A 13826-nucleotide genomic window follows, 5' to 3' on the forward strand; every position below is an offset into this window, starting at 1 on the left:
AAAATGTTATTTGAAAGCAAGCACAATACGGTAACACAAAACAAATGGGGGAAAATTTCATACCATACATATACAATGTAAATAGTGCTGCACTTATAAAACGAACAAGCGTATTGTACAAGATGAAAGTTTACAACGTAACAATAAAGAGAATCTTTCAATAAATTGAAAGTTTTAAATAGCAAGTCACAATGAACATGATTGAGACTGCCTCTTTGACAACTAAACCAGCTTTGAGAAGTTTGTCAACAAAGTTTCAGGGCAAAGTATTTTTTTAAAATGTACTTTCAACAAGAGAGCAACAAGCACTTGACAACCAATATTGCTAAAAGTCAAGTGACATGTCAAGTAATCATTTAGCTTAGAATGGTCATCACAAACGTGAATACATTATATGTTACACTTAAACTTTAGAACTGTTATGTTGCACCTTTACTAAACAGGTCAAAGAGTTGCCTGCCCATAGAAAGTCTCAAGTTGGTAACATTTCTAATCACAAATTCATCCTAATCACACTTAAAGATTCTGCTATATGAACAACAGACTATAACTTGCTTGCTGTCATGCGTGATTTTACCCTTATGTTAAAAAAAAAAATTTTGAGAAGTTGTGGATGTATGTTCATCAATCTTGAGATCTCCATTTTTCAACAGCTTCTCGGCGTGCATCAGGTTTCAGTTGACTTCTCATTCCACCAAGCACATTATGAGTTGCATCACTAAGGAATATGACAGGTTTGACAGCCAATCCTGGAATTTGGCGCAAAACTCCTCCCACGGCCCCAGTCATGCCTTTTTGTTCATGTTCTTCACTTGCCACCCTTACCACATTTTCAGCAGTTTCACTTATTCCCTAAAACAAAATAAAAAATAAAATAAGCAAAGAAAATAGACATGTTAGGTATAAGATTTAAGTCTGAGTCAAAATGCCTGCTTACCTCCTTAACAACATTGTATGCATTGTGCATCCCTTCACGGATATCAAGAGGTTGATTGTTGCGCTTTCGTCTGTGACCTTTGCCTTTCCCTGCAATAGCTCTGTGGCGCACACTTGGACCAGGAGAAAGCATATCATATGCTGTTTCGGCAGTACACTGTTTACAAGAGAAAAATCATAAAACAAAGCAATTATTCCACAGTAAGAGACTTTGATACAGATTCATTCAGGTAAACCAAATTATTACCTGTATGGCTTGAACCAAACGGCTTGTTAGTTCTAGAGTAGCCATAGCTGTAGAGGTAGTAAACGAATTTGCTCCTCTCTGAAGACCTCGTACAATGCGACCATCTTTCTGGTATTGTTCAATTGGTAACCAAAACAGATCCCGTATTCCTTGAACTGAAAACAATTTTTGAAAACATTAAATTGCTGCATTGTACTTTTTCTTTTTCTTTTTTGTATGCCCCTAGAAGGATCTCCACAATACTCACATAGTTGGACAAGTGAATGCATAGGGCCAACCCCTCCAAGGAGACTTGGAAGCTGGTTTTTCTTAATGTCTTGAAGCCATTCTAGCAGAGCATAAGTCATGAGTTTGTCAAAGCCCAACAGTCTGTAAAGTCAAGAACAATGAGGCATGTGAATCAAAGAAAGCACTCTTGGCAACTAGATTACATGTAAATGATAATGGATCACACTAACCCATGGCGATGGTGTAGTCGTCTTAATTTAAGTTCAGAGCAATTGAGTTGCCCAAGGCCCATCAAAAGTCCTGCCAATGGTCCATGTGTCATATCAACATGCTTGCCATGGTAATCCAATCGGATAGGAACTTCCGGTGTGAAAATAAAACTCCTATTGATAGATAAGAAGTGGACCAATAAAGAAAAAACAAAATACTGCAAACCACACATAGAAACTTAATGTTGAGCTGTTGTACCTGAAGTAAATTGGAGGAGCAGGGGACTGGTTATCAGAATCTACAGAATTTCCAGTCTCCAGGTTTGATGTCTGGTGAGAAAAACCCTCTCGAAGACCAGCAAGAGTATCTGTTTCCTCTAACTGAATCAAGAGTGTAGACTGATCAGTTGGCAAAATAATGCTCTGACCGTCATTGATATTAACAGTCATTACTGGTGGCTGATGGGAATGTTGATGGGTTGGTGTAGCCAACCGAGGAGTACTGCATTGGGTGCCCTCCTCATCTACATTGGCAAATGGTTAGTGTATGACTTCAAAATATTTATTAACAACACGTTTAAGTTCAACAGCACTTACCATCATCAGGACTGCCAGAAATTTCACTGAAAAAGTTGTACAGAAACAGGAGTGAATCTTGGTCAATGTTGAGGCGAATTGGCAGTAATGAAACTCTAAGACAGCACTCCTGAGCGGTAAGTTTTGGATCTGGGCGAATGTGAACTGCTTTTAGCATCAACATATTGGCATGTGATTGCTTAGGTCTGGCTTCACTCGAGTACTGATAGAGAAATTTGTTGATTTCACTAGATGCTAAGCGATCTCTCACTTCTATCTCTTGAATGAGAAGAACTTGTCGAGAAGCTTCAGTTGTATTTTCTGGATAAACCTCATGCTGAAAGCGGACCTAAGAAATAGAATAAAGAATAATTAGAGATGGCAGGTTTTAGTTGATGATTTGGCTTGAAGGAGTAAGAACTACCTTATTTAGTTGTAACTCCATAAGAGTGTCATGGTTTCGACCAGCACCTCCTTTAACTTGCCATGTCATAGGGGCCACATTTATTTTGCATGGTGGGCTTGAACTCACATTACTCCCACTAAAACGTACCTGTAATAAATAAAAGCAGTAACAATTAAATGATTCCGAACAATTAATTAAATACAGTATGTCTTTTCAAAAAAAAAACTTATTCTTCAGAGCCCTTAACAAACTGATGTTATGAAACTTACCTCTTGTGGGTTACTTTTGGAGAAAGAGACAATGCCAGGTCCGAATTCTGTTGCTGGATTGGATTGAAGACGAGTTGCAGATCGCAAAGGTATGCCTCCACTAAAAATGATCATTTAAGAGTATAAGACACTGAATTTACAATAGAATTTTTCTAAAACATGTAATGATGCAGTTGAACTTCATATAATTCTTACTGTACCTCTCTATTCCTTCATTGATGTGGACTCGTTTTTTAGCTGTTTGGACACATGGTGTTCCCTTCGGAACACCAAAATCATGGCCACCATACATATGCCAAACAACACTCATCTCCCTGAGCGTGTATCGCATGACAGGCACAGGATAATGTTTAGGTGGTTTGAGAAGATCTGCTTTCCCATGAGGTACAGCAAAGTGATTTTCCAATATATGAATAGGTTCTGGAATCAAAGCTCGGATTTCCGGAAGTCCACTTTTGGGCTGTAAAGCAGAACACAAGAAAAAGTTAAGAAAAGTTGTGCATTTGTATGAATAACCAACACACTAAAATGCTATATTATCTCATACTGGAATGCCACTGCCAGTTTCTTCTTCTAGAATGCAAAAGTCTTCATCCCATTCATCTTCAATTTCTTCTTCCTCCTCCAGCATAGCCTGATTCATTTCAGGGTGATCTAATGTTACTGAGTTTCTACCCTCTTCCCCAGCCCGATCAGCAAATTCAGTTGCTTTAGCCTTTTGCGACTCATCAGGAAAGTAAAAGACTTCAACAGCATCATTAGTCTTTTGAGAGTGAGGTGAAGCTGGAACAAAACAATTGATTTCTTTACCCACTGGTCATTTGGTAATCGTCATTTACAACAGTTTCACTGAGCTAGAGAGTATATTACCTGCAGCCGCAGGTACTGCATGTCCATTGGTGTCTAACATAGCTTCCTCCATCAAGGAATGCACATGATGCACCTGTTTGGCAGAGAGAGCAGGTTGTCCGGAGGGATCCGCTCCTTCCAACTGAATTAGAGTTTCCCTTTCCCCTCTACTGTGAGACCGAGCAGGGCTGGCCGGAGTGTCGTCTCGAACGGTGGCACTGCTCGAGTTAGTTCTGCTACTCGACACAGACTCACTTCCCCAGGGCCTACTGCTACTGCCAAGGCTTTGGCAGTCTGTTTGTTGAGCTAGGTCACCATCTCCAGCAAAGTAGGCAAGTAAATCTGTCAAAGCACGAGCTGAGTCTGGACATGTTCTGATATGCACAATGTTATTCGATGCACGCAAATCCACTCTGAAAATATGAAGATTGAAATTAGGTGAAGCCCAAAAGAATTTTTGGAGTATACATCACATGCAACCTGGTTACAAACCTTGGACCAGATCCATTTGTTTTGTCACTCAGCCTTAATGACAATTCAAAAAGACCAAGATCTAAAACACAAACATAATCACGACAGAGATCTATTGTACTCATACTGCCATTGGTTGATTTCTCAGCAAGCAAGAGACAAGCATCTTCAGCCATAAATCTTAAGGTTGATGTTTTGGTCTGGGCAGCAATGTTACTTGAAATACTTAGACTTCCAATAGTGAGCATTGATTTGAGAGGTAAATACAAAGGCCTGTAAGCAAAATAATTGTTTGATTGGGACTGATGATGGGAGAGAGCAAGATTAACTGCATTAAATAATTGTGCACAAGCCCTTAAGGGATTAATGAAGGGTGTATATAGATAGTATGAAAATGACTTACCTGTAGTCAATAGCACAGTCCCAAAAATGCAGATGAAGTTCAGTAATCACAAAAGGTTTGTCATATCCATTCACAGGATAATCCAAAATGTCAAAAAAGTCAGTAAGTTGCTTAAACCAACTGTGTCCTGCTGTGCTCATTTTGTGGTGCAGAGTTGTACCCCGAACTCCAACAGCCACTCTAAATGTCTGCACAAAATTATAAAAAGATTTTACACCTAAGTTCCAAGAATAACAAATAATTAAAGAAACCTCCATGTACTTTCTGTGTTTACTGACCTTTATGTTGTGGCTTCCCTCCTCAATTTGGATACGTAATGCAACAGTAACCATGTCTAAGCTATTCCTGCTTCCAGTTCCTACAGAACTGTTGGTGGTAGCTGACAAAACACCAGATTCAGAGCGATACATGGTGGGAAACAGATGAGCTCCCGGTGATGCTCCCACAGGGTACAATGATGGGCATGATGTGGGGACCGGTGCAATCCCTTAATAGATAGATAGAAAAGACAGAATTGATAAATTAATAAAAGAAAAACAGTGAACCTTTTTGAAAACTAGAGAGGTGCAAAACACATTAGATAGACAATCCTATGTTTTAACTAACCATTGTGAAATACCGCTGCATTATTTGCTTGAACACAAATATATCCCAATCTGGGACATCCTCTGTATTGGGATACCAAAAACATGTTGCCCTCATCTAACTGAAACAGGAATTCTCCCTGCTGGCCTGGTATTACATTTCCAAGTGAGTCCTGTAATAGAAAATTATGATCATGAGGAATATACCGCAAGTAAAACCAAAGTGGATAGATAGATAGGGTATTTGTTGGAATACGTATTTGTGACAAAATATACATTATGTTCCTAAAATGATTCGTAATCAAAAATCTAGTCTTACCCGAACTGGAGTAAATATTGAGAAAGAACCCTGGCTAACAGAAATTGAAACAGAAGCCTGACTCTGTCCAAAGTGTGCACTCTCTCTTCCACTTCCAACATTATGACGGGCACTTTTTTGCCTTGGTCTACTGTCATATACTGAGTAGTACATGCCTCCTTCATCACCATCTTCAATTGAATCAGAATCTGATTCTAAGAAAAATAGAAACAAAATTGTAATAATGTGCAGCCTTGGAATAGTCACAATAGAATTAATGTAACTTACCATACTGAATGCCTGATTTACACATAGAGAAGCCTGGATAAGGTGAAAAGTTGGGAAATGATGACAAGTCTTGGGCCATAGCTGAGGGAACACTCTTGGGTTTAGGTGCTGATGGCGTCCAAAGTAGTAAATCTGTGCTGATTCTGTGCAAAAATGAAAACTGTGTAAAACTTATGATTCTTCAACCAAGCTTCCTTGGAAATAGCAATTATCCATTATCCTACCTATTGTAAACAAGTTCAAACATATGCTTAGAGGGAAACTGAACAGTTGCACAAGGTATATGAATTTCAAACTGTAGTTGACTACTCTGAGTGGCATAACGAATGAAATCCTTTATTTCTTTCTGATTGCCGGGTATTACAAGCTCCTCGCCCTCTGTAAATAAAAAGTGAAAAATCGATGAGAACTTTTATAGCGCACCTCTTTTACTTTCCATGGAAAATTAGGAAGTACCACTTAGATAGATAGATACCTTGAGCAGGACAAGATGCTTTTCCATGAGGTGTGTCACTTTCATGCACAACTCGTTTGGAGCTGAATGGGGAAGGTTCCTTATAGCCTGCATTTTTCAAAAGATCAATTGATGAGTAACTGATGGATTCCTCTGGAAGGACAGGTGGACTGTCATCCAGATCTCCTGGTACTTGGGTTGGGTAACAACGAACAACCACCCTGAAATTATGTTTTTGTTAATATTAAACAAATGAAAAATAACATTTGACACTAAACAAAATTAACACAAATACTCCCTAACCTTGGCCATCCAAAACCTTCACCACCGTTGGGCAAAGATTGGCCGCTTTTTTCATCAGCATGAGCTCGTAGAATAGTAACAGGATTTTCAGAATCTCCTTCCTGTAAAATTTACAAAAAGCTTTACACACATTTACTCAAAAATATACACTATACAACTTCAAATATTTTTCTAATGTAGCACATGTAAGGATCTAAGAGGATCAGAAATTGTCATTGATTCTTACCTGGAAAAGGCCATGGACATCTTTAAATTGTAATTCGTAACTTGAGCACACATCAGAACTGTCAAAAGCTGTTTGGAATGATGCTTCACTAAAGTTAAGAAGAAGAAAGTCTTCCCTTACACATCTCTTCCACCAAGGAGGTCTGTCCATGTCATGGATCGGTCTCAGATCCGGTGTAGGAAATCTAATAGAATAAAAGACACAAAATCAGTAATGATTTAGATTAATTCTGTACTACAACTAAATTGAAGAGATTAACTGAAAATTTACCCACCTAAGCTTAACAATAATTGAGGCAGTGGAAACTTTGAGCTCAACTCTACCATCAGACTGACATCTATTATCTAAAGCATCAGTCAAACTAGAAGCTCTAGGACAGTCCTGTTGGCATATTATAAAATAAAATTTATAAAATTAAAGTAAAAGCAGTGAAAAAGGTAAGTGTATACAGATAGACGTAGATAGATTTTTAAAAAATAATTACAAACTGACATACCCAAAGATCTTTGTTTAGTCCTTTGCTTGTTACCCTGCTACACATAGGTTGAGGATTTAAAACGGCTGTGACTCTATCGACTATTGACACATCCAATTCAGACCAGCATGGTTCTAATTGAATTCTGAAAACAAAATCATTTTAATTTTTATCATGCATTTTTGACCCTAGTTGTAAACAACGGAGGAGAAACTCACCCTATTTCTGTTCGAGGCTGTGCAAATTTTCTGGAGGGGGCACCTGTAAGCCTTTCAGTGTATAGGAAATTCAACCTGAAATCTGGGTGACTTCGATGGATATATGGCATAGAAGCACTCGCTTCTGAATTAGGGCTCTGCACAAACTTTAGAAGCTGCAAGGGCAGATTAACGTAAAAAAACATGGCCTCTTCAATTAAATTTACCAGCATTAACATCTTAAACAGACCTCAACATATTCTGCAGTATAATTCTGTGAAGGTGAATTCTTTTCAATCAAACATTCTAAAATTTCCATACTGGCGGACGTTACCTGACCAGAGAGAGAGCTGGAGTGCATAGTTGTCTTTTCTCGACCTTCTAAAATAATTGCACTTGAAAGAAGTCTGAAAAAGACAAAGATAGGGGGTTGTTAATTGGAAGCTGAAAATAAAGCTATGACAGAAAATTAAGAGCAAAACTCTACTTAGTGTCAGTATTTACTTCACCTTATATGATTTCGTTGGACAGCTTGAAGAAAAACTTCACGAGCTTCAAAAAATGCTTGAGACCCACCCATAGCAGACACAGAAAACAGACCCAATTGGTCGAAAAAAGTGTTGGCCAAAGTTTTCATTTGATAGACAGATGACCTAGCAAGTGATGTACCATCAAGGTCTACAGAGAGGGTAAGAACATCCTCATGCAGAAGGATTACACTTAGACTACCAATTCTAATTTGAAAGTGACTGACTTCCGCTGATGGGTCTGCATCACTACCTCCTAAAGAGCTCCCAACTGTAGATCAGAAAAAATTCACAGTCAAATGAGACAAAAAACTGGCACAAGAAAAATAGAGATGTAACGGTGGTTGGCACCAACACAATGACTGGCAAAACTACATTGATAATGAAACAGTTTTCTACTAAATTGAATTCCTCAGCAATGTGGTTACCAGGTTAGATTAACTAATATCTTACCTTTATGCTTTTTCTTGTGACGATTTGAAGAAACTGACTGGCGATGGGGAGAGCCTGTCAGCCTCCCCAACATTTCTTTCCCACTACAGCTTGACGTGGCACCACTCATAGATGAAGATATTGAAGCATCCATACTCGTAGCAGAGGACATAATGCTTTCACTGAGATTAGAATGGCGATTTTTCATAGGCAAAAACTCATCATCACTCTCATCTGGATTTTAAAATAAAGAATTGTTGGTACCAGACATATTGCATACAATTACAACTAAGTAACCCATGGGTTTTTCCGGTATATTACATATAACTGTACCTAGAGGGGCAGATGACCACGCTTGAGCATTATGTAGTCCTTTACTCTGAAGGGATGCAAGTCCATGAACATGCTGTTGAAGATCTTGTTCTACTCTCTGGAAATCTGTAGGATCCATAGGTTTCTCAGAACATCTAGTTCTTGGAGCTACATTGCTGTAAAATAAAATATAATAAATAATACTAGAGAAAAACAACAACAAACATATTCGTAATTACACCCCTACATTATTTCAAAATCTGCTACCTTGTATCAACAGTGTCAGGTTGGGAAAGTCCATGCATCAGTTCCAACAGTACATGAAGTTGTCTTGGAGATGAAAAAATTGTAAGAGATCCAAGATTGAGCTCCAAATCAACCTAAATAATAAATACTATTAAAATCAAAGAAAATGGCAATTTGTTTTTGAATTGGCAATGTTATGTTTCTAAGTACTTACTTTTGGACCAACAACACCTTCTCCTTGCTTCAATTTAATCCGAAGTTCATGTCGTCCTGACAGTTTCCCAAAGAGAATCGGATCAGGCTCAAGAGAAAGGTTTGGTGCTGTGCTGCTTGATAACCCACCAGCAAAGCTTTGACTAGGAGATGCAGGTGCTGTGGCAAATGCTGTATCAGAATGCTGAAACCAAGGCAGGAATCAAATGATAAAAGGAGAAGATAGAAAAATAATGTGATTACCAAAGACCAGAATTTTGTAGTATGGCAAGGGGAAAAAGAAATACATACCTTAGAATCCGGTGTGGAGCCAGTAGACATGGACATAACTGACCTAGAAAATGTTCTAGCCTGAGATGGAAATTCATCAGTGTATATTGTAACACCCTCAAGACAGAACTTTTTTGTTGTGAAAGCAGCTATATGATAGGCTTTTCCTGTCTCACCAGGAACTGCCTCAGAGTCCTTTGGAGGATCAGCTCCAGCCTCATCAAGGTAGTCAATACTGTGGCGAGATGAAGAAACAAAAAGTATTAGTCAACGTAGTTGCTAAACAGACAGATGAAAACCACTACAGGGAAAAAAGATACAGACCTCTTAATGCGTACTTCCAAAGCTACTCCTGAACTGCTGTCTTTGGGAACATGTTCTAAGCGAATCACGGTGTCAATAAACTTCACTTTTACTTTACATAAAACTGAAAGGTAGGTCTTTTGATTAGAATTATGAGTAACACTAGTAGAACCTGGGCTTTAGGGAAAGGACACTTACTTGAATCAATTGTTTGTGCAAACAACTCAAGACCCTCCAAAGGCTCTGCCTCCTTCTCATCTGAATTTCCTTGTTTGAGACACTCCTCAGCAAGTTGCATGCTGCTAGTCATTGAACTCCACATTGACTCAAACATGGAAGTGCCTATTTAAATGAAATTAAGGATAAATATTTTTTTCTTACAGAGCCAAATAACAGTTTTAAACCAATGGATCAAAATATTTCTTACCATTGTCTGCACGTTGTTTTGGTTGAACAGTAAAAGCAAGGCCTTTAACTTCAACATAACTAGATTCGTTGAGCAATGACTTCCAAGGTATTGAGACAGAAATTTCAGAAATGTACCCATCAACAAACTCCACAGGAAAATTCTGTTGTTCTCCCAACTCATTGAGTGCCTGCAAAAAATAAATATATGATACTATCAAAATAATTCCCAGTACAGATGGGACAATGGCACACAGAATGTAACAACATACTTAAGAAGCAAGCAAAGTGTGAAAAAAGAACTAATTTCATACTAATCTCTATAAAAAAAAATATGGAAGAAAAATTAAATTGGCAGCAGGGACAATGCATCTGATAGACAATGTGACTCCTAAAAAGGCGTAGGAGCCCTATTGCTATCCGCTTTCTTTGCTTGTGAATAGAAAGAATAAATGCTAAAATGAATATAAAATAAATTTGGTAAAAGCGAGACGTTTTCCCCAAGATTTTACTGGCTCTAAGAGAAAAGGTAAACAAAGAGACCCAGGTGGTGAGAACATGCTAAAACAAAAACAACATGGGCCACACCAAGCTTGGTGTAAGGGGAAGGAAAATAGACTTAAAAATATGGGTCATACCTGAACATCCAGACTGACATCAGACACTGTTCCTGTTCCATTGTAAAGATCTACTGTCAGCTGATCCAAGGTCAGTTTTTCTTCCAAAAATTGTCCCAAATACCTCTGGAGCAAGTATCTACATGCAGTCTTCTTCAGGCTTTCAGACCATGGCAGGAACCAAGGCATTTTTATCTGTGTGATGGCAACAGTTCACAAAGAATCTGAAATCCGAAGAATATTCATTTCAGATGAATCACTTCCTTTGTAAACTTCAGCACGCAAAACATGCGCAAACCTAAACACTGAACGACGTCATTTGTCATTTGTTTGTTTGCGTTGTTAGCTCAAAGCCCCATAGATTCGAAGACAGCTGAGGCCTTAATCACAAAAATCAGCTGATATCTACGCACTTTGCGCATGGCATGAATTTGAAAGCGATGCGCCTGTAAGAGCATAACTTCTCGACAGAAACCTAAATTACTCATGCAAGTAAAACATTTTCTTGCAGCATTTAGTTTTGTTACATGCAAAAAGGGAGTCACAACAAGCTTTCGGTGACTGTACTCAGGGTGCATGACATGACGAAGCAACAAAGAAAATGATTTCCTAGTCCCAACGAAATAAAGTGATGAATTACTAGTGATACCATAACTGAAGTAATAAATCTCCATCCACGAGAACAATCATGTCGTCAGATTGTTCCCAAAAGTTATTATTGCGAATTCCAACTACTATCTCAGTTTTGTAGCGCTTAAGGGGCAATCTTCAAAAACAAGAAATGACGTCATAAAAAAGCGCATGCGCATGGCGATCGTGACAAGAGCGGGAGGCTCAAATAATCTTTGCACATTGCATGCTTGTAGTAAAATATGGTATGGCAAGGGAGCGTCGAACGGGAGTTTGCTTTCCTCTCGTGCTTTGTTGTAACTTGTAATCTAATATAAACCTCGCTGACATAATTGCTTGATCGTTTGACTACTTTAATATCCCATCCCCAGTTTTTACGACTGCACGAATTCTCATACTTTGCTAATATTTCTTGTCTCTTCTTTCGTGTTCGTGTTTTTTTAATGTTGGCGCACCTGCTCCACGATGAAATGAAAACATAAACAAACCAGAAGCAGACAGCTTTTTTATGTTTGTGTGAAAGTTTTCTCTGGCTGGAAACATGAGGAGTTACATCCTTAATCGCTCGAAAATGCTTTACAGAAAATTCGATTTCTGGTCAAGTGTGGATTTTCATGTTGAGAGTATCGAATAAAGAAACTTGTTTTCGTTTAATGTCGGTTTGAAAGGTTATTCGCCCTCATTCATCTCGCGATGTCTTTACTTCGTCCTGCAATACCCACCATTCTCTTTCCTTATGCATATTTATATATTGATTCCTTCTGACCTGTGCCCCTTTTCCCCTCAGTACGGCTCAACTTCTTTTAAAGGTCCACTATTTAATAAAAAGTTATTATTAGATGTTGACATGTGCAAGAGGAATGTTTTATTTATAATTGTTTACGATCCTTTTTAGGATCTCTGACATCAAAACGATTCAATTAATAGATGTCTTTATCTGTTTTCTTTCCGTCTTCTCATGTCGAAGTGGTCTAATTCATCCAATATAGTATGGTCTGATTTGGTGATAGTCCTGTTGTCATGGGAACCACTTCCCACAAGAGTTCGTGTGTTGATACAATTTATTTGTGGTGCTAACTTAGTGCTAAACATTTATTATCATGGAAGATACAGAGTCAATGTTAGTAATAGAGAAAGACAGTTTTCAAGAAAGAGGGAAGCTTAATAGCGGCGGTGATGGAGACGCCTCATTTATTTCACTTAAAAGTAATAGTATTGGGAGAAAGAAAGGAAGTATTCTATCATCATCCACTCTGTGCTCTCATGATGAAACACATAATGCAATAACGCCCCAGAGATTAAAAGAAATTGCTACAGAGTTGGGAGTCATCAAACTGTGTTGGCCAGAAAATAACACCCAGCATGAGTTAGTACAATTGACTCAATATTGAACACCCCTTTGCCTAAGTTTTGAGGATTTTAATAATTTTCTGTTTCAGGCGCAAATACTACCCCCAATCATTTTCTGAGAATACCAACAAAGAGAAGCTCCTAATGTGGTATGCAGAAAATTTTAGGCAGCAATTTCATCATGAGTTTGCTCGTCGCAGACCTCTATTGCTTGCAGTTGAGAATGAATGTGGATTGCAGGTTTGTGTAAGAATGGTAAACAGCTGAGCGATAAAAGGTTAGAAAACACAGAAATGGGCATCTTAATTTTTATTCAAAATAGTCATTATTTCCATATATACAATCTTTGGACTTTTAACATTTTGTAAAGCTAACATAACAATTCACAAATCTACTGGTTATCACTCTTCTTTGGACTTTGCTTAGGAAATCAGGAATGTGACAGGAAAGCCCAAATGGGCACAGCAAAAGTGAGAAATGCTGCATTGGCAGCACCAGACAAAGAGGGAAGCTAAGAAATTTTATGGGTAATAGCTGAGATTTATGAATAAATATAGAATAGTGCAAACTGTCATGGGTTGCTTTCAAATTCAACATAAACACGAATAACATTGTACTTATGCAAGAAGAAAATATACATAAATCAACATTATATTTACATGGTACCATGTCTCGATAGAGGCAACCTCTGGCTCCAACAAAGTGTTGTTCCAAAGATACATCCGAGCCACAATAAAGCATCACAGACTGGAGTTAATGTTGCTGAATCAATAGTTATAACAATCTTTAGAAACAGTTATAACTCTGATTCAACAACAAATTTTAGCATGGGTAATCATATAACTCTTGACAGGAGCCCCAACTCAAAAGACATTTCTTTCATTCCAGAAAATGGTATGCACCACAGTGAGGCCAACTTCCATGCGCTACCCTGAACTTCAAAACTGGCAAGGTTGTGCAGAATTCGTAGCTGACCACATCATCTACACGCCGCTCAGCCACCCAACTAGGCTGGTAAGTCAAAAGATTTAATGGGCTCAGATAGGAATGGCGCATAGAAGGCATCACAATTCCTGAAACGTACCTGGCAGTTGGATCCTCA

General features: G+C 38.3%; 2 protein-coding genes across 2 annotated transcripts; one reads left to right on the forward strand and one right to left on the reverse strand.

The window, feature by feature from the left end:
• Positions 1–597: 597 nt before the first annotated feature.
• On the reverse strand, positions 598–10933 carry LOC113204785 (autophagy-related protein 2 homolog A). Its single transcript, XM_026420087.2, has 36 exons — positions 10766–10933; positions 10150–10318; positions 9921–10064; positions 9744–9846; positions 9441–9654; positions 9151–9333; positions 8958–9070; positions 8712–8866; positions 8400–8612; positions 7929–8217; positions 7670–7826; positions 7441–7595; positions 7244–7367; positions 7022–7128; positions 6748–6931; positions 6522–6622; positions 6240–6439; positions 5989–6142; positions 5765–5907; positions 5498–5691; positions 5201–5351; positions 4873–5081; positions 4595–4782; positions 4213–4464; positions 3742–4133; positions 3419–3654; positions 3072–3331; positions 2872–2971; positions 2621–2749; positions 2218–2545; positions 1880–2144; positions 1642–1794; positions 1431–1552; positions 1184–1338; positions 938–1093; positions 598–852 (listed from the first exon to the last, which is right to left on the reverse strand). The coding sequence occupies exons 1-36, from the start codon at positions 10931–10933 to the stop codon at positions 625–627; spliced, it is 6594 nt and encodes a 2197-aa protein (XP_026275872.1). The 3' UTR covers positions 598–624.
• Positions 10934–11140: 207 nt separating this feature from the next.
• LOC113204816 (uncharacterized) lies at positions 11141–13340 on the forward strand. The gene is made up of 2 exons (XM_026420136.2): positions 11141–12740; positions 12814–13340. The coding sequence occupies exons 1-2, from the start codon at positions 12475–12477 to the stop codon at positions 12989–12991; spliced, it is 444 nt and encodes a 147-aa protein (XP_026275921.1). The 5' UTR covers positions 11141–12474; the 3' UTR covers positions 12992–13340.
• The last annotated feature ends 486 nt before the right edge of the window (positions 13341–13826 follow it).

Source organism: Frankliniella occidentalis, unplaced genomic scaffold (genome assembly GCF_000697945.3).
Source record: "Frankliniella occidentalis isolate FOCC.00 unplaced genomic scaffold, Focc_3.1 Scaffold30, whole genome shotgun sequence".
Taxonomy (NCBI): Eukaryota; Metazoa; Arthropoda; class Insecta; order Thysanoptera; family Thripidae; genus Frankliniella; species Frankliniella occidentalis.

Coding starts and splice junctions, on each gene's coding strand:
- LOC113204785 (XM_026420087.2), bottom strand. CDS start 10,933: ATGCCTTGGTTCCTGCCATGGTCTGAAAGCCTGAAGAAGACTGCATGT. Junction 10,319..10,765: donor ATGTCAGTCTGGATGTTCAG/GTATGACCCATA, acceptor TATTTTTTGCAG/GCACTCAATGAGTTGGGAGA. Junction 1,094..1,183: donor GTTTGGTTCAAGCCATACAG/GTAATAATTTGG, acceptor TCTTGTAAACAG/TGTACTGCCGAAACAGCATA.
- LOC113204816 (XM_026420136.2), top strand. CDS start 12,475: ATGGAAGATACAGAGTCAATGTTAGTAATAGAGAAAGACAGTTTTCAA. Junction 12,741..12,813: donor GAAAATAACACCCAGCATGA/GTTAGTACAATT, acceptor TTTCTGTTTCAG/GCGCAAATACTACCCCCAAT.